General features: G+C 37.9%; 1 protein-coding gene across 8 annotated transcripts in view; it reads left to right on the plus strand.

The window, feature by feature from the left end:
• Positions 1-21877, plus strand: part of COL24A1 (collagen type XXIV alpha 1 chain) — a 428817-nt gene that overhangs the window by 173104 nt on the left and 233836 nt on the right. For all 8 annotated transcript variants that reach the window (XM_063653313.1, XM_054478067.2, XM_063653314.1 and 5 more), the window contains one exon: positions 10078-10131. In XM_063653313.1, the coding sequence (XP_063509383.1) occupies positions 10078-10131 (54 nt within the window). The remainder of the gene's footprint in view (positions 1-10077; positions 10132-21877) is intronic.

The following is a 21877-nucleotide window of genomic DNA, read 5'->3' on the forward strand; positions in this document are numbered from 1 at the left end:
TTGCATGTTTACCCAGAAGTCACCCCAGCAATTTTTTTCTTACCGTTTTATTGTAAAGTAAAACACAGACACATAAAACTATACAAAACAAATGTGTATCACAAACAATTATAAGACAGACTCTTGTAACTACCACACAGGTCAAGACTAAAACTGACAGTTACCACCAGAAGCCATTATGTGCCCCATGAAACCACAAGCCCAGCTCTCCTCCCAAAAGTAAGCAGTTCCTCCTTTTTAAAACATAGTTTATCACACAAGTGTGCATCTTTAAAAACTATAGTTTAGGCTTATTTGTTTTATTTGCTATGTCTTTCACTCTACAAGTTCTTTCTTTATTCCCTGTTTTCCCCCTTAAAATTTAGTTGTTGAAGCTCCCCAATCATTTGATCTGTAGTTTCCCACAGTCTGGATTTTGCTGATTATAGTCTCATGGTGTAGTTCTGCCTGTTTCTTGGTCCTGTGTGTTTCATGCAAATTGGTAGTCACATGTAGAGACCTTACTGTATTCAGGTTTGTTTTTGGCAAGACAATCAGTGGTATTCTGTTCTTTTATCAGGAAGCACATAATGTCTGGTGATCTCTTTTTGTGTGTGTGATGTTAGTAATAGTTGATGCTCAGTGCCTAGATCAATTACATTATTTGTGGCATTGCAAAATGGGGAGTTTTTTAATCCTCTTGTTTCTTTTTCACTTACTGGCTGGAATACATCCCTTCATCTACTGTTTGGTTACTAGTGGTACACTAAGGCAGAACAAATGCTTGATTCTTCACCTTTGTTTACCATGTTTCAAGATAATGAGTGAGCCTCCTTTCATCCTTTGAACATGGACAGTTTTTGCTGTTGTATAATTATGAACTTATCAATTTAAACATATTTGATGTGTTTCAATCCATTGTAGTTCTTATCCTTGTTGAAGTTCATATTGTCCCATATCTGGCTGAGGGGATCCTCTTCAAGCACCTGCTAAGTGTTTTTAATATGACTCTACTTTTGATACCTTTGATAGCTTTCTTGTTTTCTGGCATGATACTGCAGGGGCCCCTAACACCTGGGCTGTGGACCTGTACTGGTTTGTGACCTGTTAGGAACTGGGCTGCACAGCAGGCAGTGAGTGGCAGGTGAGCAAGCATTACTGCCTGAGTTTCTTCACCTCCTGTCAGATCAGCGGCAGCATTAGAGTCTCATAGGAGCACAAACCCTGTTGTGAACTGCACATGTGAGGGATCTAGGTTGCATGCTCCTTATGAGAGTCTAATGCCTGATGATCTGAAGCAGACCAGTTTCATCCTGAAACTATCCTCCATGCCCCAATCTTATGGAAAAATTGTCTTCCATGAAACTGGTGCCAAAAAGGTTGGGGACCGCTGTGATAGTGTGTTCCAGGCTTATCTGGAGGATGGACAGGATTTATTGATTTATCTATGCAGATGCTATGAGTAAATGCTCTAAATTGGCTGAAAACCAGTACTGAGGGGCTAAAACTAGCCATGAAACATGCACTTTCTTTCAAAAAAAAAAAAGAAAAGAAGAAAGAAACCAGTCATTCAACAGCAGCAACAACAACAACGACAAAGCATTTTTTAAGCACTTACTGTGTATCAGGTGTTGTACTGGTTGCAGAGAATATGGAAGTGAATAACATAAAACTGCACTGAAAGAGTTTACAATCTGATTAGGAAAACGAAACAAGCCAAAACACTACATTAAGGTACCTTGTAGGACCCCAGGATGGTGTGAGAGTTCTTAGAAGCAACCTAATTCAAGGTATGGAGGTCAAATAAAAGTTTGCAAGTAAAATATTATTCAGTCTTCTAGTTAAAACATAAGTGTTCTAGCTGAGGAAACTTAAGGGAACATTATTCAAGGTGAGGGAAATAGTATATGCAAAAGCCCAGAATTGAAAGAGAGTATATATTATGAGGGTATGAAAATTGTTCAGTGACTGAAGTGCTGGGTGGAAGAGGGTAAAGAAGAGAGGTAAATAGAGACCACCAAATCACGAAAGACCCTGTAAACTGTGTATTAAAGAATTTGGATTCTATTCTGAGGCCAGTAACAAAGTGGCATGCTCAGGTTCCATAGAATGATCAGTCTGGCTACAGAGTGAAAATGCATTTTATAGGGGATAGGAACATGAATAAGCAATAGGAAAATAGAGAAAGTGACTTGCCCTAGAGTTGTGGAGGGAGGTTTGTAGAAAAGTGGTTCAGACCAACAGCAAAATAGGAGATGTAATGGATGGGGCTTAGTAAATGATTAGAAGATGGTCGTGGTGGTGGTGGTGAGGGAAAAATAAGTATTCAGAATATATAAAAAATATGAAAGTATTCAAAGCATATGAAAAATCTGTTATACAGATTTTTGGCTTGGAAACTGGGGGATTACCTCAAGGTGACATTCACTCAAATAGTGAACAGAGGATGAGGGAGGAACATAATGGAGAAGGTAATAAGTTCAATTTTAGACTAGCTAGTGTTACAGCAGGAGCTAGAAGTGTCTTGATTCAAGTCCACAAGAAATCTCCCCCACAAAAAAACATACTAACAAAGGGTGTGTTCTAGAGAAAGGGTATAAAATTATCAGGAAAAGAATCTAGTTTTTTAAAAATTGCCATATATACAAATAATAGCATAGGTGAGCCTGCTTTTCTTTGATTAGTAAAGCAATCAACAAGTTTGTGTTAAATGTATCTGTATTAAACTATTCCAGAACATTCAGAAATCTGATCTTGTGATCATCTTCCTGTTGCCACTGCTTTTTCTTTTGCCAGAAATGTCCCCAAATTATATTTTTCCTCACAGAATCCAAGCTTTAAATCTGAGTCGAGGCATTCGTGTCCTAATCCAGACTGGATACGTTAGTATCATTTTCTTATTATTTGTTTTTCTTTCCAGAATGAATATCCCAGAAACAACCTTGCTGTTCCATCTTACTTCATATTTTTTATTCCCATTACAACTTATCCCTTCACTGAACTACCTTTTCTTGTGGATGTTCACGTTTTAATTTCAGCTTTCTTTACTTTTAAAGATGCTGATTCTTTTTTTTTTTCTTTTTTTTATTATTTTTTTTCTTTTTATTATTATTATTATTATTATACTTTAGGCTCTATGGTACATGTGCGCAACGTGCAGGTAAGTTACATATGTATACATGTGCCATGCTAGTGCGCTGCACCCACCAACTCGTCATCTAGCATTAGGTATATCTCCCAATGCTATCCCTCCCCCCTACCCCGACCCCACAACAGTCCCTGAAGTGTGATGTTCCCCTTCCTGTGTCCATGTGTTCTCATTGTTCAATTCCCACCTATGAGTGAGAATATGCAGTGTTTGGTTTTTTGTTCTTGCGATAGTTTACTGAGAATGATGATTTCCAATTTCATCCATGTCCCTACAAAGGACGTGAACTCATCATTTTTTATGGCTGCATAGTATTCCATGGTGTATATGTGCCACATTTTCTTAATCCAGTCTATCATTGTTGGACATTTGGGTTGGTTCCAAGTCTTTGCTATTGTGAATAATGCGGCAATAAACATACGTGTGCATGTGTCTTTATAGCAGCATGATTTATAGTCCTTTGGGTATATACCCAGTAATGGGATGGCTGGGTCGAATGGAATTTCTAGTTCTAGATCCCTGAGGAATCGCCACACTGACTTCCACAAGGGTTGAACTAGTTTACAGTCCCACCAACAGTGTAAAAGTGTTCCTATTTCTCCACATCCTCTCCAGCACCTGCTTTTTCCTGACTTTTTAATGATTGCCATTCTAACTGGTGTGAGATGGTATCTCATTGTGGTTTTGATTTGCATTTCTCTGATGGCCAGTGATGGTGAGCATTTTTTCATGTGTTTTTTGGCTGCATAAATATCTTCTTTTGAGAAGTGTCTGTTCATTTCCTTCGCCCACTTTTTGATGGGGTTGTTTGTTTTTTTCTTGTAAATTTGTTGGAGTTCATTGTAGATTCTGGATATTAGCCCTTTGTCAGATGAGTAGGTTGCGAAAATTTTCTCCCATTTTGTAGGTTGCCTGTTCACTCTGATGGTAGTTTCCTTTGCTGTGCAGAAGCTCTTGAGTTTAATTAGATCCCATTTGTCAATTTTGGCTTTTGTTGCCATTCCTTTTGGTGTTTTAGACATGAAGTCCTTGCCCATGCCTATGTCCTGAATGGTATTGCCTAGGTTTTCTTCTAGGGTTTTTATGGTTTTAGGTCTAACATTTAAGTCTTTAATCCATCTTGAATTGATTTTTGTATAAGGTGTAAGGAAGGGATGCAGTTTCAGCTTTCTACATATGGCTAGCCAGTTTTCCCAGCACCATTTATTAAATAGGGAATCCTTTCCTCATTTCTTGTTTTTGTCAGGTTTGTCAAAGATCAGATACTTGTAGATATGTGGCATTATTTCTGACGGCTCTGTTCTGTTCCATTGATCTATATCTCTGTTTTGGTACCAGTACCATGCTGTTTTGGTTACTGTAGCCTTGTAGTATAGTTTGAAGTCAGGTAGCGTGATGCCTCCAGCTTTGTTCTTTTGGCTTAGGATTGACTTGGCGATGCGGGCTCTTTTTTGGTTCCATATGAACTTTAAAGTAGTTTTTTCCAATTCTGTGAAGAAAGTCATTGGTAACTTGATGGGGATGGCATTGAATCTGTAAATTACCTTGGGAAGGATGGCCATTTTCATGATATTGATTCTTCCTACCCATGAGCATGGAATGTTCTTCCATTTGTTTGTATCCTCTTTTATTTCCTTGAGCAGTGGTTTGTAGTTCTCCTTAAAGAGCTCCTTCACATCCCTTGTAAGTTGGATTCCTAGGTATTTTATTCTCTTTGAAGCAATTGTGAATGGGAGTTCACTCATGATTTGGCTCTCTGTTTGTCTGTTATTGATGTATAAGAATGCTTGTGATTTTTGTACATTGATTTTGTATCCTGAGACTTTGCTGAAGTTGCTTATCAGCTTAAGGAGATTTTGGGTTGAGACAATGGGGTTTTCTAGATACACTATCATGTCATCTGCAAACAGGAACAATTTGACTTCCTCTTTTCCTAACTGAATACCCTTGATTTCCTTCTCCTGCCTAATTGCCCTGGCCAGAACTTCCAACACTATGTTGAATAGAAGTGGTGAGAGAGGGCATCCCTGTCTTGTGCCAGTTTTCAAAGGGAATGCTTCCAGTTTTTGCCCATTCAGTATGATATTGGCTGTGGGTTTGTCATAAATAGCTCTTATTATTTTGAGATACATCCCATCAATACCTAATTTATTGAGAGTTTTTAGCATGAAGGGTTGTTGAATTTTGTCAAAGGCCTTTTCTGCATCTATTGAGATAATCATGTGGTTTTTGTCTTTGGTTCTGTTTATATGCTGGATTACATTTATTGATTTGCGTATATTGAACCAGCCTTGCATCCCAGGGATGAAGCCCACTTGATCATGGTGGATAAGCTTTTTGATGTGCTGCTGGATTCTGTTTGCCAGTATTTTATTGAGGATGTTTGCATCAATGTTCATCAAGGATATTGGTCTAAAATTCTCTTTTTTTGTTGTGTCTCTGCCCGGCTTTGGTATCAGGATGATGCTGGCCTCATAAAATGAGTTAGGGAGGATTCCCTCTTTTTCTATTGATTGGAATAGTTTCAGAAGGAATGGTACCAGCTCCTCCTTGTACTTCTGGTAGAATTCGGCTGTGAACCCATCTGGTCCTGGACTTTTTTTGGTTGGTAAGCTATTGATTATTGCCACAATTTCAGCTCCTGTTATTGGTCTATTCAGAGATTCAACTTCTTCCTGGTTTAGTCTTAGGAGGGTGTATGTGTTGAGGAATTTATCCATTTCTTCTAGATTTTCTAGTTTATTTGCGTAGAGGTGTTTGTAATATTCTCTGATGGTAGTTTGTATTTCTGTGGGATCGGTGGTGATATCCCCTTTATCATTTTTTATTGTGTCTATTTGATTCTTCTCTCTTTTTTTCTTTATTAATCTTGCTAGCGGTCTATCAATTTTGTTGATCCTTTCAAAAAACCAGCTCCTGGATTCATTGATTTTTTGAAGGGTTTTTTGTGTCTCTATTTCCTTCAGTTCTGCTGTGATTTTAGTTATTTCTTGCCTTCTGCTAGCTTTTGAATGTGTTTGCTCTTGCTTTTCTAGTTCTTTTAATTGTGATGTTAGGGTGTCAATTTTGGATCTTTCCTGCTTTCTCTTGTGGGCATTTAGTGCTATAAATTTGCCTCTACACACTGCTTTGAATGCATCCCAGAGATTCTGGTATGTTGTGTCTTGGTTCTCATTGGTTTCAAAGAACATCTTTATTTCTGCCTTCATTTCGTTATGTACCCAGTAGTCATTCAGGAGCAGGTTGTTCAGTTTCCATGTAGTTGAGCGGTTTTGAGTGAGATTCTTAATCCTGAGTTCTAGCTTGATTGCACTGTGATCTGAGAGATAGTTTGTTATAATTTCTGTTCTTTTACATTTATTGAGGAGAGCTTTACTTCCAAGTATATGGTCAATTTTGGAATAGGTGTGGTGTGGTGCTGAAAAAAATGTATATTCTGTTGATTTGGGGTGGAGAGTTCTGTAGATGTCTATTAGGTCCGCTTGGTGCAGAGCTGAGTTCAATTCCTGGGTATCCTTGTTGACTTTCTGTCTCGTTGATCTGTCTAATGTTGACAGTGGGGTGTTAAAGTCTCCCATTATTAATGTGTGGGAGTCTAAGTCTCTTTGTAGGTCACTCAGGACTTGCTTTATGAATCTGGGTGCTCCTGTATTGGGTGCATATATATTTAGGATAGTTAGCTCTTCTTGTTGAATTAATCCCTTTACCATTATGTAATGGCCTTCTTTGTCTCTTTTGATCTTTGTTGGTTTAAAGTCTGTTTTATCAGAGACTAGGATTGCAACCCCTGCCTTTTTTTGTTTTCCATTTGCTTGGTAGATCTTCCTCCATCCTTTTATTTTGAGCCTATATGTGTCTCTGCACATGAGGTGGGTTTCCTGAATACAGCACACTGATGGGTCTTGAGTCTTTATCCAATTTGCCAGTCTGTGTCTTTTAATTGGAGCATTTAGTCCATTTACATTTAAAGTTAATATTGTTATGTGTGAATCTGATCCTGTCATTATGATGTTAGCTGGTTATTTTGCTCGTTAGTTGATGCCATCTCTTCCTAGTCTCGATGGTCTTTACATTTCGGTATGATTTTGCAGTGGCTGGTACCGGTTGTGCCTTTCCATGTTTAGCGCTTCCTTCAGGAGCTCTTTTAGGGCAGGCCTGGTGGTGACAAAATCTCTCAGCATTTGCTTGTCTGTAAAGTATTTTATTTCTCCTTCACTTATGAAGCTTAGTTTGGCAGGATATGAAATTCTGGGTTGAAAATTCTTTTCTTTAAGAATGTTGAATATTGGCCCCCACTCTCCTCTGGCTTGTAGAGTTTCTGCCGAGAGATCCGCTGTTAGTCTGATGGGCTTCCCTTTGATGGTAACCCGACCTTTCTCTCTGGCTGCCCTTAACATTTTTTCCTTCATTTCAACTTTGGAGAATCTGACAATTATGTGTCTTGGAGTTGCTCTTCTCGAGGAGTATCTTTGTGGCTTTCTCTGTATTTCCTGAATCTGAATGTTGGCCTGCCTTGCTAGATTGGGGAAGTTCTCCTGGATAATATCCTGCAGAGTGTTTTCCAACTTGGTTCCATTCTCACCATCACTTTCAGGTACACCAATCAGACGTAGATTTGGTCTTTTCACATAGTCCCACATTTCTTGGAGGCTTTGCTCGTTTCTTTTTATTCTTTTTTCTCTAAACTTCCCTTCTCGCTTCATTTCATTCATTTCATCTTCCAGGGCTGATACCCTTTCTTCTATTTGATCGCATCGGCTCCTGAGGCTTCTGCATTCTTCACGTAGTTCTCGAGCCTTGGTTTTCAGCTCCATCAGCTCCTTTAAGCACTTCTCTGTATTGGTTATTCTAGTTATACATTCTTCTAAATTTTTTTCAAAGTTTTCAACTTCTTTGCCTTTGGTTTGAGTATCCTCCCGTAGCTCGGAGTAATTGATCGTCTGAAGCCTTCTTCTCTCATCTCGTCAAAGTCATTCTCCGTCCAGCTTTGTTCCGTTGCTGGTGAGGAACTGCGTTCCTTTGGAGGAGGAGAGGTACTCTGCTTTTTAGAGTTTCCAGTTTTTCTGCTCTGTTTTTTCCCCATCTTTGTGGTTTTATCTACTTTTGGTCTTTGATGATGGTGATGTACAGATGGGTTTTTGGTGTGGATGTCCTTTCTGTTAGTTTTCCTTCTAACAGACAGGACCCTCAGCTGCAGGTCTGTTGGAGTACCTGGCCAGCCGTGTGAGGTGTCAGTCTGCCCCTGCTGGGGGGTGCCTCCCAGTTAGGCTGCTCGGGGGTCAGGGGTCAGGGACCCACTTGAGGAGGCAGTCAGCCCGTTCTCAGATCTCCAGTTGCGTGCTGGGAGAACCACTGCTCTCCTCACAGCTGTCAGACAGGGACATTTAAGTCTGCAGAGGTTACTGCTGTCTTTTTTTGTCTGTGCCCTGCCCCCAGAGGTGGAGCCTACAGAGGCAGGCAGGCCTCCTTGAGCTGTGGTGGGCTCCACCCAGTTCAAGCTTCCAGGCTGCTTTGTTTACCTAAGCGAGCCCGGGCAATGGCGGGCGCCCCTCCCCCAGCCTCGCTGCCGACTTGCTGTTTGATCTCAGACTGCTGTGCTAGCAATCAGCGAGACTCCGTGGGCGTAGGACCCTCTGAGCCAGGTGCGGGCTATACTCTCCTGGGGCACCGTTTCCTAAGCCCATCGGAAAAGCACAGTATTCGGGTGGGAGTGGCCCGATTTTCCAGGTGCCGTCTGTCACCCCTGGAAAGGGAACTCCCTGACCCCTTGCGCTTCCCGAGTGAGGCAATGCCTCGCCCCTGCTTCGGCCGGCGCACGGTGCGCTCACCCACTGACCTGCGCCCACTGTCTGGCACTCCCTAGTGAGATGAACACGGTACCTCAGATGGAAATGCAGAAATCACCCATGTTCTGCGTCGCTCGCGCTGGGAGCTGTAGACCGGAGCTGTTCCTATTCGGCCATCTTGGCTCCTCCCCCCTTCCAAGATGCTGATTCTTATACTTCTTTTACTTTTTTCCTTCACTAATGTCAATGGAAAATAACCTATGACAAAATCAATAAAATGAAACCACAATTACTAGCTTATTACAATTATTGAATCGTAATCTGATGAGTCACACTCTAATTATTTCAGCAAGAGTTTTAATCTGATACTTTAAAGCAATATTCTTGGCCTTTTCCCAGCACAGATTGTATTTAACACTGTGATCCATTTCAATTTTTTTTTTCATTTCTTGAGCCAAGTATTTTAGACTGCTAATATAATTTCCAAAAAAGTAAAATCATGATTCTCATGCAAATCTAAAGTAAACACAGGTCAAAGATTTTATTCAATTTATTAATTAACGATGAAACTTGTAAGATAATGGTTCATAGAGCCTTTGAGGACTTAAGTATTTATAGACAATTAAATATGGGGATGTTGGAATAAGATAGTTGGGTTAGATACAAAACTGATTAATCCTGTATATTAAGCCATAATTTTGGGTGCTTTTTTGTTTATCAGACAGAAGTTGTTTGCATCTCTACCTAACAAAAATCTGTAAGTTAACGTGTAGTTAGTAAACAATGAGTACAACAAAGTACATTCACTTAATCTTTGGTAGCCCTGTATCCCATATGATGTTGAAAGAACATGTCATACACCTTTTTGCCTTATTTCCACATTGTGAATAATTTTTGCCTAAGACTTCTACTCTCTTAAACTGAATTAGAGGACCTCAGGATTGTTTGTGAATAACTGATGCAGTAAATTCTATTTTAGTACACTTTGTAAGTTTTATATTCCAGTGTTAAACAACTGCCTAACTTAATCTTCAATATTGAATTTTTGAGGAGTATAAATTGCTTTAACTGGATATGGAGGAATAGCAAAGGGAATTTTATATGCTAAATGGATTTAAAGTAATTTTCTATGGAATAAACTCTCTACATTTTTATATTCCCTAGGGTTTTCCGGGAGATATTGGGATTCCTGGACAAAACGGCCCTGAAGGACCAAAGGTAAAAATAAGAAGAAGAAGAAGAGAGAGACTAAATAATTATGGTTATCTAGAGATCCTGATTCTCAATAAATGGGAAAAATATTTTAGGAATATCAGAACATTTCTGGATATTTTTAAGCTGTCTCAGGTGCATTTAATAAACTTTAGGTTTCAGATAGCTGCAAATGATTTTTCTAGTTTGATATGAACTGAGATTAAGGGTGACAATATTTGCAAAATCACCCAAAAGGATTTTTTTGGAAGAGATGAGGAGAAAAAACTCTAAAAAGCCATAGCATATAAATGGCTGAAAATAAATAAATGGATGAGAATTTCCTGACCACTAAAAAAACCCTCTAGGGACATAAGATATCCATTGATTAAAATAAAAGAAAGCCTATGGTGTCCATGAACCTCTCTACATAGCACAAAATACCTGAAGAAACCCAAGCATTTTTAACTTACAAGTGAAGCCACAATTATTAGCTTATTACCGTTATTGAAACTCATCATGATGACTCACATACTAATTTATTATTTCAGCAATGCTTTTAATCTAACCATTTTAAAGCAACATTCTAGGCCTTTTCCCAGCACAGATTTTATTTAACACTATGGTATATATACAAACTTACTGTTTTGTATGTATATTAGGAAATATCCCTAGCAAAATTTTAAATACCAAGACTTGCCATGCGAGCTGATGTAGAATGGGCGCTGTAAGCAAATAAAGCATTATGAATTCACATGTAAGAATGAAATAGCCTGAAGTTGGGAGAATTGGCAAGTTATAAAATGTAGCTGCTATGGAGGTATCAATGGGAGTAGAGAGAGACAAAATGATAGGAGATGAAGCTGGAAAGGATCTTGATAATAGCTATATTTGTTAGTGTTCTTAATATTGAGCAGCACAGTACTCTAGTAAATGCTTTATAGACATTATCTCATTTATAGTCATTATCTCATTTAATTTTCACAACAGCATTATGAGGTAGTTATTCCCATTTTACAGATGATTAAGTTATTCATTCGAAGTCACATAATTTTAAGCTATATAGCCAGAATTCTAACACAGATATAATTTCAAAGTCTGAGCTCTAATACCCTTAGCTTTGATAGTAAATTATGTAGAGCATTCAGTACCATGCTGAAGAGTTTCTGCTTTGTCAGACGGGCATCTTGAAGTAATCAAAGATATTTGAGTAGTAAAATATCTTTGATGGTTATATTTTAAAAAGATACCTCTTATGTCAGTTTGGAGGATGGTTTAAAGAGGGGAGAAACTGAAGACAGGAAAATTAGGCAATAAATAATAAAGATTGGAAACAGGACATTTATTCAGCAGATATTGGCCGCCTCTCATGGCAGCCATTGTGCTAGACCATAAGGCTACAGAGATTCCTACTTTCAAGAAAAAAAAAGAGTCCTGATCCCTGTTTTCAAGAAACTTAAAATCTAGAGAAAGATATTCAGGAAAACCTTAATAATAATCATAATGAATAATATATAATCAGCAATACTGTGAGAGCACAGGGTCAGGGAAGTCAAATTATGTTTTGCAGGGAAGATAGCACTTGAGCCTACATGAATGAGTAGGAATTTGGGAAGCAGACAAGGGGATGTATGGCATTCAGGAAAAAGAAACTTGTGGAAAGATGGAGGTGCAATATTTGGAAAATATTTATAATAGAAGTTATTTGTTGTTGATCTGAATTTCAAATTTAATTGAGCATCCTGTAGTTTATCAGGCAACCCCACCTGCCACCTACAAACTTATACCTATATGCAGGGATCTTTCCCACTTCCTTTCTGTCTCCATAGAAGTATTCATTCACCTCTTCAAGTTCTGCATACGTTTTGCATCAAATCCTCTCCTGACTCTTCAATAACCCCATGCCATCAATTATCACCTTTATCCCAATCTCTCCTTTGATAGAAATTTCCCATTTACCCTTAAAATCATTCTCACTGCCAATCTTGTAGTTAGGCACCCTTTATTTTTCACCAGGATAGTGTAATTGTCCTCCAGTAGTAGTTCTTCCTGCCTCCAATCTGGCATTTCTTCCTATCTACCTTCCAGCTGCAGATGGAATAATCTTTTAAAGTATAGATCTCATCATGTCACTCTTTTGCTTAAATCCTTCAGTGACCTCCGCCTCCACAATTTCCATGTTAAGGCTTGTACTTTTTAACTTTTTATACAACGTTCTTTATGAACAAACCCTCTCTGTATAATTCTATAGTTATACAGTCATATCCATCATCACTCTTCCAAAAGCATCACTTCAGCCAAACTATTTAGATTGCCAAACCATGCCATACTTACTCAAATCTCACAGCTTCTTACATGCCATATTTTTTTCTGGATATATATGTTCCTGTGCCCCTCTGCATCTAGCTAATACCTACACATCATATATAACATGTCCAGGAAGCTTTTTCTGTTCCTCCCAAATCTAATTGGGATATTCTTTTCCTATATTCCTGAAAAAAACCTATCAAGCACTTATCTTTATGTATTGTAACTTCTGATGTGCTTATGTGTCTATTAGACTGTAACCTTTTTGAGAGAAAAGATTAATTGATTTTATATACATCATAATAACTAGAATAATATGGATAGCACATATAAATAACTCAGTGAATAGTGGTTGAATGGATGATTAATTGAATGACCATTTAAAAGCTGTTTTGGAAATAAATACAAAACAACTTGGTAACTGATAAACAGAAGGTGATGGAAGAAAGAGAAGTCAAAGATAAAGCAGCCTTTGACTTGGGTTGCTGATGTCATTAAACTTAAATAGGCGACTCAGGAAGAGGAGCAGTTTTGGAGGATGGGGATGATAAGAAATTTGATTCTGGTTATATTTAGTTTGAGGTACCCGTTTGACATCTAGAGGTAGAAATAATTAATAGTTTGCAGTAAACCAGGTTGAAAAGCAGAAATAGAAGTATGAAGGAAGTTGAGAGACACAAATAGTGTAGAGAATAGAGTTGAGGATTTTTCCTGCCAACTTTAGCCCTTCACCTGGTGCATACGTAGGAACTTGAACTTTATACATTATATAAATACATTTATTTATCCATTCATTCAATAACTTATTTATTCAACCTTTATTGAGTTTCTTCTGTGTTAGACCAAGTAATAAATGTGGGATTATAAAGATTTCTAAACTCTCATCCCTCCTCCAGATGAGGTTACAATTTAGTGGGAGAGATAAAAAATAATAATAATTAAGAAATATAAGAAGTTCTGTATAAAAGAGTTGGTGAAGTGCTCTGAGAGCATAGATAATTGAGCAATAGATTTTCTCCTGGGAAATTGGGAAATACGTACTTCAGGTGGAAGTAATAATAGAACTTAATGTTTTTAAGTGTGCATATCATACTAGGTGAAGAACCAGAGAACTTTCAAAATTCTCTTCAGTTTGGGAATTTTGTTTCTCTTGAAGTTTAAGTGTCAGAGAACTGAAGAAAGTCAACTGAACTATTTAATTTTTTTATGACAGTGATCTTTAAAACTTTCTTCTCACTAATTCTTTTAGTCTTGAAATTAGAATGTCAAAACTGGGGCAAAAGACTTGAAAGCTAGACATTTTAATGAACAACAATGTTAGTAATTACTACCCACTGGAAATTCAACCATTATCTAAGTTTATTCAATAAACACAAGTTCGTAGAGTCATTAGTACCAACATCATGAGACTAACTGATGTTATACACATCACTGAATTTTAAAAGAATATCCTGGGATGATTTTATCAAAAGAACAAAATAATAATTTTCTGTTCTGTAGATTGAGAAGGATCTGGTTTTGTCTATCTTCTTGGTCCTTCTCATTTTTCTTGAAATTGTTTCTAGAAACAGGGGAAAAACAACCAAACATACTGACCCTGTTAACATGATGTGTTTCTTTAGCTGGGGGTACTGTATCATAGAAGCAAGCATCTTGAAAATTCTTTCATTTTTATATACATATCTTGTTTGGAAAATGGGAATGATAAAAATTGCTAAAGCTCTGTTGAGGCTATACAATGTGGTCATCGAGAAAATCATGTACATTGTATTTGAAATACATGGTTACCCTATTTGCAAACAACTTGGGTTCTTTCCAGAGCAATTTGGCACAGCAATAAAGAAGGCTTTTATTTTCTGTTCATTTTCTGCCAGTTCACTAAAAACCTCAAAGTAGGAATGGAAACTTGTGTTAATTATAGTTCTACTGATTGTGGATTTGTATGTGTATGTATATTTGTATTAAGATACAAAACATACATCAGTAAGCCTTTTTGAGAGCTACACAGTTTGGGAATCTGCTTTCAAGAATCCCGTAACATTAGCAAAACCAGATCTTTTGCTGCTTACCACAGAAGGTAAGAGTAGCAAATAAATATTCTCTATTCTCCAGTAAACAGAGGAATAATTTATTTGTTGCTATAAAGGTTTGTGTTTTTACTTTGGCTATGGAATTAGGGATGCTAAAAGAGGCTGTTATTGTCTCTTGCATAGCAGACCTGAAAAGTTTTTATAGAAAGCTTACTATTTGTGGGATTATGTTGCGTAATATATGGAAATAGTTCTTGCACTGAATTATTACAGTATGTCATGTATTTATCTGTAGAGAGGTAAGCTAACTTGGTAAGAGGAAGATGTATAACTCTACACAGTTTTCTAAGATTACTTTGACCCAGTCCTGAAGATTTACATTCTATATACTATACCAAGATTTTATACACAGATTTCTTATATAAGACATTTATTCTCCAGGTAACATTTAGTCAGCTAAGAAATATTTATTGAGTTTGTACAATGGGCAGGATACTGTGTTTAAGCAGTGACTCAAAAACAAAATTAAAACGTGGTCTTCTTTTTGTTAGGAACTTGTAATTCTCTGGAAACATGAGCCCTTCATAAGTGAAAGGGTAAAAAGCACAATAACTGGGCAACATATGATAAGTGAGTAGGAGGGAGTTCAGAGGAGAGGATAATCTGTATGGTCATTTTTCTGAGAAAATAGAGAAGTTGGAATTTTAGTCAGATTGGTTGGATTAGGCCAAGTAGAGCCGAGGGATGAGAGATACAAAATGAACACTGGAATGGAGAGCAGAAGTAAACCTACCTGACTTAAAAAAAAAAAAAAAAAAAAAAGTAGGAAGCAGATTGTGACAGATCTTAAATAGAAAATTAAAGGGTTTAAATAAGAACAAGCATATAACTTGAAATACACCCCCTTAGTAAATTTGTTTTACTAATTTGTTTACAGTATTGTAACACTTAAAATGTGTGCACACTGTTGTACAACAGATCTGTAGAAATTTTTCAGTTTACATGACTGAAATTCTATACTTATTGAACAGCAGCTTCTCATTGCCCTCCTCCCCACAGCCCCTGGCAATTAGCATCCTACTTTGCTTCTATGAGTTTAGCTACTTTACATACCGCCTATAGGTGGAATTATGCATTTGTTCTTTTACGACTGGCTTATTTGACTTATTTCACATAATGTCATCAAGGTTCATCCATCTGGTAACGTATGACAGGATTTCCTTCTTTTTATGGCTGAATAATATTCCATTGTTTGTATATACCACATTTTCTTTACTCATTCATCTGTCAATGAACATTTGGGTTGTTGACACCTCTTGGCTATTGTGAATAAAGCTGCAATGAACATAGCAGTGCAAATATCCTGTTTATATCAACAAGATATGAATATCCAGTTTTTTCCTATTTACATTGAGGTAAACAGGATATTTGCACTCCTGCGAGATCCTGTTTTCAATTGCTTTGATGAATACTCCAAAGTCCTTTCTCCAATTTTTAGCCCAGTAATTTGGTTTTTGCTATTGAGTTATGGGAGTGTTTTACAGATTTTGAACATTAACCCCATATCAGATACATGATTTGAAAATATTGCTTTCCATTACGTAGGTTGACTTTTCACTGTTGTTTTTTTCTGTAACTGTGCAGAAGCTTTTTAGTTTAATTAAGTCCCATCTATTTATTTTTCTTTTTGTTACATTTTCTTTTGGGTTCTTGGTCATGACTTCCTTGCCTAAGCCAGTGTCTAGAAGATTTTTTTCCAGTGTTATCTTCTAGAATATTATGGTTTCAGGTCTTAGGTTCAAGTCTTTAATCCATCTTGAGGTGATTTTTTGTGTAAGATGAGAAATGAGGATCCAGCTTTATTCTTTCACATGTGGCTTGCAGTTATCCCAGCATCATTTGTTGAATAGGGTGTCCTTTCTTTCCCCACTTTATGTTTTTGTTTGCTTTGTTGAAGATTAGTTAGCTGTAAATATTTGGCTTTATTTCTGGGTTCTCTTGTCTGGCCCATTGGTCTACGTGCCTAATTTTATACCAGTACCATGCTGTTTTGGTAACTATAGCCTAGTTTGGAGTCAGGTAATGTGATGCTCCAGATTTGTTCTTTTTGCTTAGTCTTGCTTTGGCTATTCAGGGTCTTTTTTGGTTCCATATGAATTTTAGTATTGCGTTTTCTAGTTCTATGAAGAACGATGGTGGTATTTTGATGGGAATTGCATTGAATTTGTAGATTGCTTTTGGCAGTATGGTCATTTTCACAATATTGATTCTACCCATTCATGAGCATGGGATATGTTTCCATTTGTTTATGTCATCTATGATTTCTTTCAGCAGTGTTTTGTAGTTTTTCTTGTAGAGGTCTTTTATCTTCTCGGTTAGGTATATTTCCTTTTTTTTTTGAGACGGAGTCTCGGAGTCTCGCTCTGTCACCCAGGCTGGAGTGCAGTGGTGCTATCTTGGCTCACTGCAAGCTCTACCCCCTGGGTTCATGCCATTCTCCTGCCTCAGCCTCTCAAGTAGCTGGGACTACAGGTGCCCACCACCACGCCTGGCTAATTTTTTTCTATTTTTAGTAGAGATGGAGTTTCACCTTGTTAGCCAGGATGGTCTTGATCTCCTGGCCTTGTAATCCGCCTGCCTCGGCCTCCCAAAGTGCTGGGATTACAGGCATGAGCCACCGCGCCCGGCCTTGGTTAGGTATACTTCTAAGTTTTTTTTTTTTTTTTTTTTTTTTGTAGCTGTTGTAAAAGGGGTTGAGTTCTTGATTTTTATTCTCAGCTTGGTCGTTGTTGGTGTATAGCAGTGCTAATGATTTGTCTACATTGATTTTGTATCCTGAAACTTTACTGAATCTATTTATCAGAGCTAGGAGTTTTTTGGATGAGACTTTAGGGTTTTATAGGTATACGATCATATCATCAGCAAACAGCAATGGTTTGACTTCCTCTTTACTGGTTTAAATGACCTTTATTTCTTTCTCTTGTCTGATTGCTCTGGCTAGGACTACCAGTACAATGTTGAATAGCAGTGGTGAAAGTCAGCATCCTTGTTTCACTTCTCAGCAGGAATGCTTTTAACTTTTCCCTATTCTGCATAATGTTCACTGTGGGTTTGTCATAGATGGCTTTTATTACCTTGAGGTATGTTTCTTCTACGCCAATTTTGCTGAGGGTTTTAATCATAAAATGATGCTGAATTTTCTCAAATGCTTTTTCTGCAACTATTGAAATGATCATGTGATTTTTGTTTTAAATGATGTTTATGTGATGTATCACATTTATTGACTTGCATATGTTAAACCATCCCTGCATTTCTGGTATGAAACCCACTTGATCATTGTGTGTTATCTTTTTGATAAGCTGTTAGGTTTGGTTAGCTAGTATTTTGTCGAGGATTTTTGCATCTATGTTCCTCAGGGATATTGTTCTATAGTTTTTCTTTTTTGTTATGTCCTTTCCTGGTTTTGGTATTAAGGTGATACTGGCTTTATAGAATGATTTAGGGAGGATCCCCTCTTTCTCCGTATTTTGGAATAGTGTCAATAGGATTGGTACCAATTCTTCTTTGAATGTCTGATAGAATTCAGCTGTGAATTTCTCTGGTCCTGGACTTTTTTTTGTTGGCAGTTTTTAAATTATCATTTCTATCTTTCTGTTTGTTATTAATCTGTTCAGAGTTTCTGTTTCTTCCTGGTTTAATCTAGGAGGGTTGTATACTTCCAGAAATTTATACATCTCCTCTAAGTTTTCTAGTTTGTGTGCATAAAGATGTTCATAGTAGGCTGAATGATCTTTTGTATTTCTGTAGTATCAGTTGTAATATCTCCCATTTCGTTTCTATTGAACTTATTGGATCTTCTCTCTACTTTTCTTTGTTAATCTCAGTAATTGCCTATCAGTTTCATTTATCCTTCAAAGAACCAGCTTTTTGTTTCATTTATCTTTGTATTTTTTGTTTCAATTTAATTTAGTTCTGCTCTGATCTTTATTATTTATTTTATATTCTGCTGGGTTTGGGTTTGATTTGTTCTTTTTTCTCTACTTCCTTGAGGTGTGACCTTAAATTGTCTATTTGTGCTCTTTCAGACTTTTTGATATAGGCATTTAATACTATGAACTTTCCTCTTGCTACTGCTTTTGCCATATCCCAGTGGTTTTCATAGGTTGTGTCACTATTATCGTTCAGTTCAAATAAATTTTTAATTTCCATCTTGATTTCATTGTTGACCCAGAGATCATTCAGGAGCAGATGATTTAATTTTCATGTATTTGTATGGCTTAGAGTGTTCCTTTTGGAGTTAATTTCCAGTTTTATTCCACTGTGGTCTGAGAGGGTACTTGATATAATTTCTATTTTCTTAAATTTATTGAGACTTGTTTTGTAGCCTCTCATGTGATCTATCTTGGAGAATGTTCTATTGCCTGATGGAAAGAATGTCTATTCTGCAGTTGTTGGGTAGAATGTTCTGTAAACATCTTTTAAGTTCATTTGTTCTAGGGCATAGATGAAGTTCAGTTTCTTTGTTGACTTTCTGTCTTGATGACCTGCCTAGTCTGTCAGCAGAGTATCAACATCCCCCACTATTATCGTGTCGCCATCTATCTCATTTCTTAGGTCTAGTAATAATTGTTTTATAAATTTGGAAGCTCCAGTGTTAGGTGCATATATATTGAGGATTGTGACATTTTCATGTTGGACTGATCCTTTTATCATTATATAATGTCCCTCTTTGTCTTTTTTTAACTGTCATTGAGGTCCTGCTTGCTTTTGATTTCCATTTTCATGAAATACCTTTTTCCACCCTTTTACCTTAAGTTTATTTGAGTCCTTATGTGTTAGGTGAGCCTCTTGAAGACAGCAGATACTTAATTGATGGATTTTTTTTTCATTCTGCCATAAGTGGAGCATTTAGGCTATTTACATTCAACGTTAATATTGAGATGTGAGGTACCATTTTATTCATCGTGTTAGTTGTTGCCTGAATATCTTGTGGGTTTTGTGTGTGTGTGTGTTGTTGTTTTATAGACCTTGTGAGATTTATGCTTTAAGGAGGTTCTATTTTGGTGTATTTTAAGGCTTGTTTCAAGATTTAGAACTCATTTTAGCAGTTCTTGTAGTGCTGACTTGGTAGTGGTGAATGCTCTTCACACATTTGTCTGAAAACGACTTTACCTCTCCTTTGTTTATGAAGCTTAATTTTGCTGGATATGGAATTCTTGATTGGTAATTATTTTGTTTAAGGAAGCTAAAGATAGGACCCCAATCCCTTCTGGCTTGTAGGGTTTCTGCTGAGAAATCTGCTGTAAATCTGATATGTTTTCCTTTATAGGCTACCTGATTCTTTTGCCTCACAGCTCGTATGATTCTTTCCTTCATCTTGACTTTAGAGAACCTGATGACTATGTGCCTAGGTGGTGATATTTTTGTGATGAATTTCCCAAGTGTTCTTTGATCTTCTTATATTTGGATGTCTCTATCTCTAGCAAGGCCACGGAGGTTTTCTTCGATTATTCCCTAAAATGAGTTTTCCGAAGTTTTAGATTTCTATTCTGCCTCAGGAACACCAATTATTCTTAGGTTTGGCCATTTAACACCATCCTAAAATTTGTGGAGGCTTTGTGCTTTTTTTGTTGTTCTTGTTCTTTTTTCTTTGTCTTTGTCTGATTGATTAGGAAGCTTTGTCTTTGAGCTCTGAAGTTCTTTCTTCTACCTGTCCTAGTCTATTATTGACACTTTCCAGTGCATTTTGTATTTCTCTGAGTTTGTCTTTCATATCCAGAAGTTGTGATAATATTTTTATGATATCCGTTTCTCTGGAGAATTTTTCATCTATAGCCTGTATTGTTTTTTTTTTAAATTTCTTTAAGTTGGTTTTCACCTTTCTCTGGTATCTCCTTGAGTAGCTTAATAATCAATCTTCTGAATTCTTTATCTGGCAATTCAGAGATTTCTTCTTGGTTTGGATCCATTGCTGGGGAGCCAGTGTGGTCTTTGGGGGTGTAATAGAACCTTATTTTGTCATATTATCAGAATTACTTTTCTGGTTCCCTCTCATTTGGATAGACTGTTTCAGTGGAAAGATCTGGAACTCAAGGGCTGCTGTTCAGATTAATTTGTCCCACAGGGTGATCCCTTGATGTGGTGCTCTCCCCCTTCTAGGAATGGGGCTTCCTGAGAACTGGACTGCAGTGATTGTTATTACTCTTCTGGGTCTGGTCACCCAGCAGGGCTACCAGGCTCCAGGCTGGTGCTGGATATTGGTCTGTCAAGTGTCCTGTGATGTGATCCATTTTCAGGTCTCTCAGCTGTCGATACCAGCATTTGCTCTGGTGGAGGTGGCAGGGGAGTGAAGTGGATTGTAAGAGTCCTTGGTGTAGATACGTTTCACGTGCTGGCTTTCTCGAATGCTGGTTATGCTAGCAGTGAACAGACTGAGAACCTCTGGTTAGCCAGGATGTTGCAGTCAGTGGAATTAGCTGTTGTTTTCTCCTTCCTTGGAGTAGGGTTATTTTTTCATGAGTTATTTTTGAGTACTTCCTTGGAGTAGGGTTATTTTGTCAGGTTATTTTGTCATGAGTTGCCATAATATCCTGAGTTGGTTGGCCTCCAGCCAGGAGGTATTGCTTTCAAGAGAGCACCAGCTGCAGTAGTGGAAGGGGGATATAAGCTTGCCCTAAGTTGGCCAGAATAAGTATTTGGGTTTCTCAGGTGATGGGCAAGGCCATAAAGCTCCCAAGAGTTTATGTCTTTTGTGATTGGCTACTAGGCGGGTAGAGAAGTACCATCAGGTGGGAGCAGGGTTAGGCCAGTCTGAGCTCAGACTCTCTCCTTGGGCAGGGCTTGCCACACTCCTGTGGGGGAGTGGGTGTGGTTCTTGGGCCAATGGGGTTATGTTCCAGAGGGCATTTTGTTCCATAATACCCTCTGTCATCAGGGAAGCAGGGGAAAGCCGGTAGCATTAGGTCTTACCCAGCTCCCATGCAGAGGTCGGTTTTGCCCCTGACAAAGTGCCCCACTAACAGCACTGAGTTTGTCTCCAGGTAGCCTGTGCTCAGCATTCAGACCTTGCCCCAGGCTATAAGCTTCCCTGCTGAGAAAGCAAGCAAGGCTTTCAGGCCTCACCCCTCCCTGCCTTCAAACACTGTTGGCCTTGGCTCCTGTGCTACTCTCTGCAACAGTTCCGTTGCACCCTCAGATTCTGCTTTAAAGAGTTTTCATTCAGTCAGAATTATTACAAAGTTCAGTTGGAATCTTTTTTCAACCTGTGACCCCTCCCAGATTCTGCTGGCTGCCTTCCCTGAGGGCCCTAGTGAGATAGAGTCAGGGATGGCTTCCCTTGGCTTGAGCTGGAGAATGGGAGTGCCTACAATGCTCTTCCTGCTGCTGCTTCTACTTTTATATTTCACACTAAATCAGTTTCAGCTCTAGGTAAGGTT

This window comes from Pongo pygmaeus, chromosome 1 (genome assembly GCF_028885625.2).
Source record: "Pongo pygmaeus isolate AG05252 chromosome 1, NHGRI_mPonPyg2-v2.0_pri, whole genome shotgun sequence".
In the NCBI taxonomy this organism is placed as follows: Eukaryota; Metazoa; Chordata; class Mammalia; order Primates; family Hominidae; genus Pongo; species Pongo pygmaeus.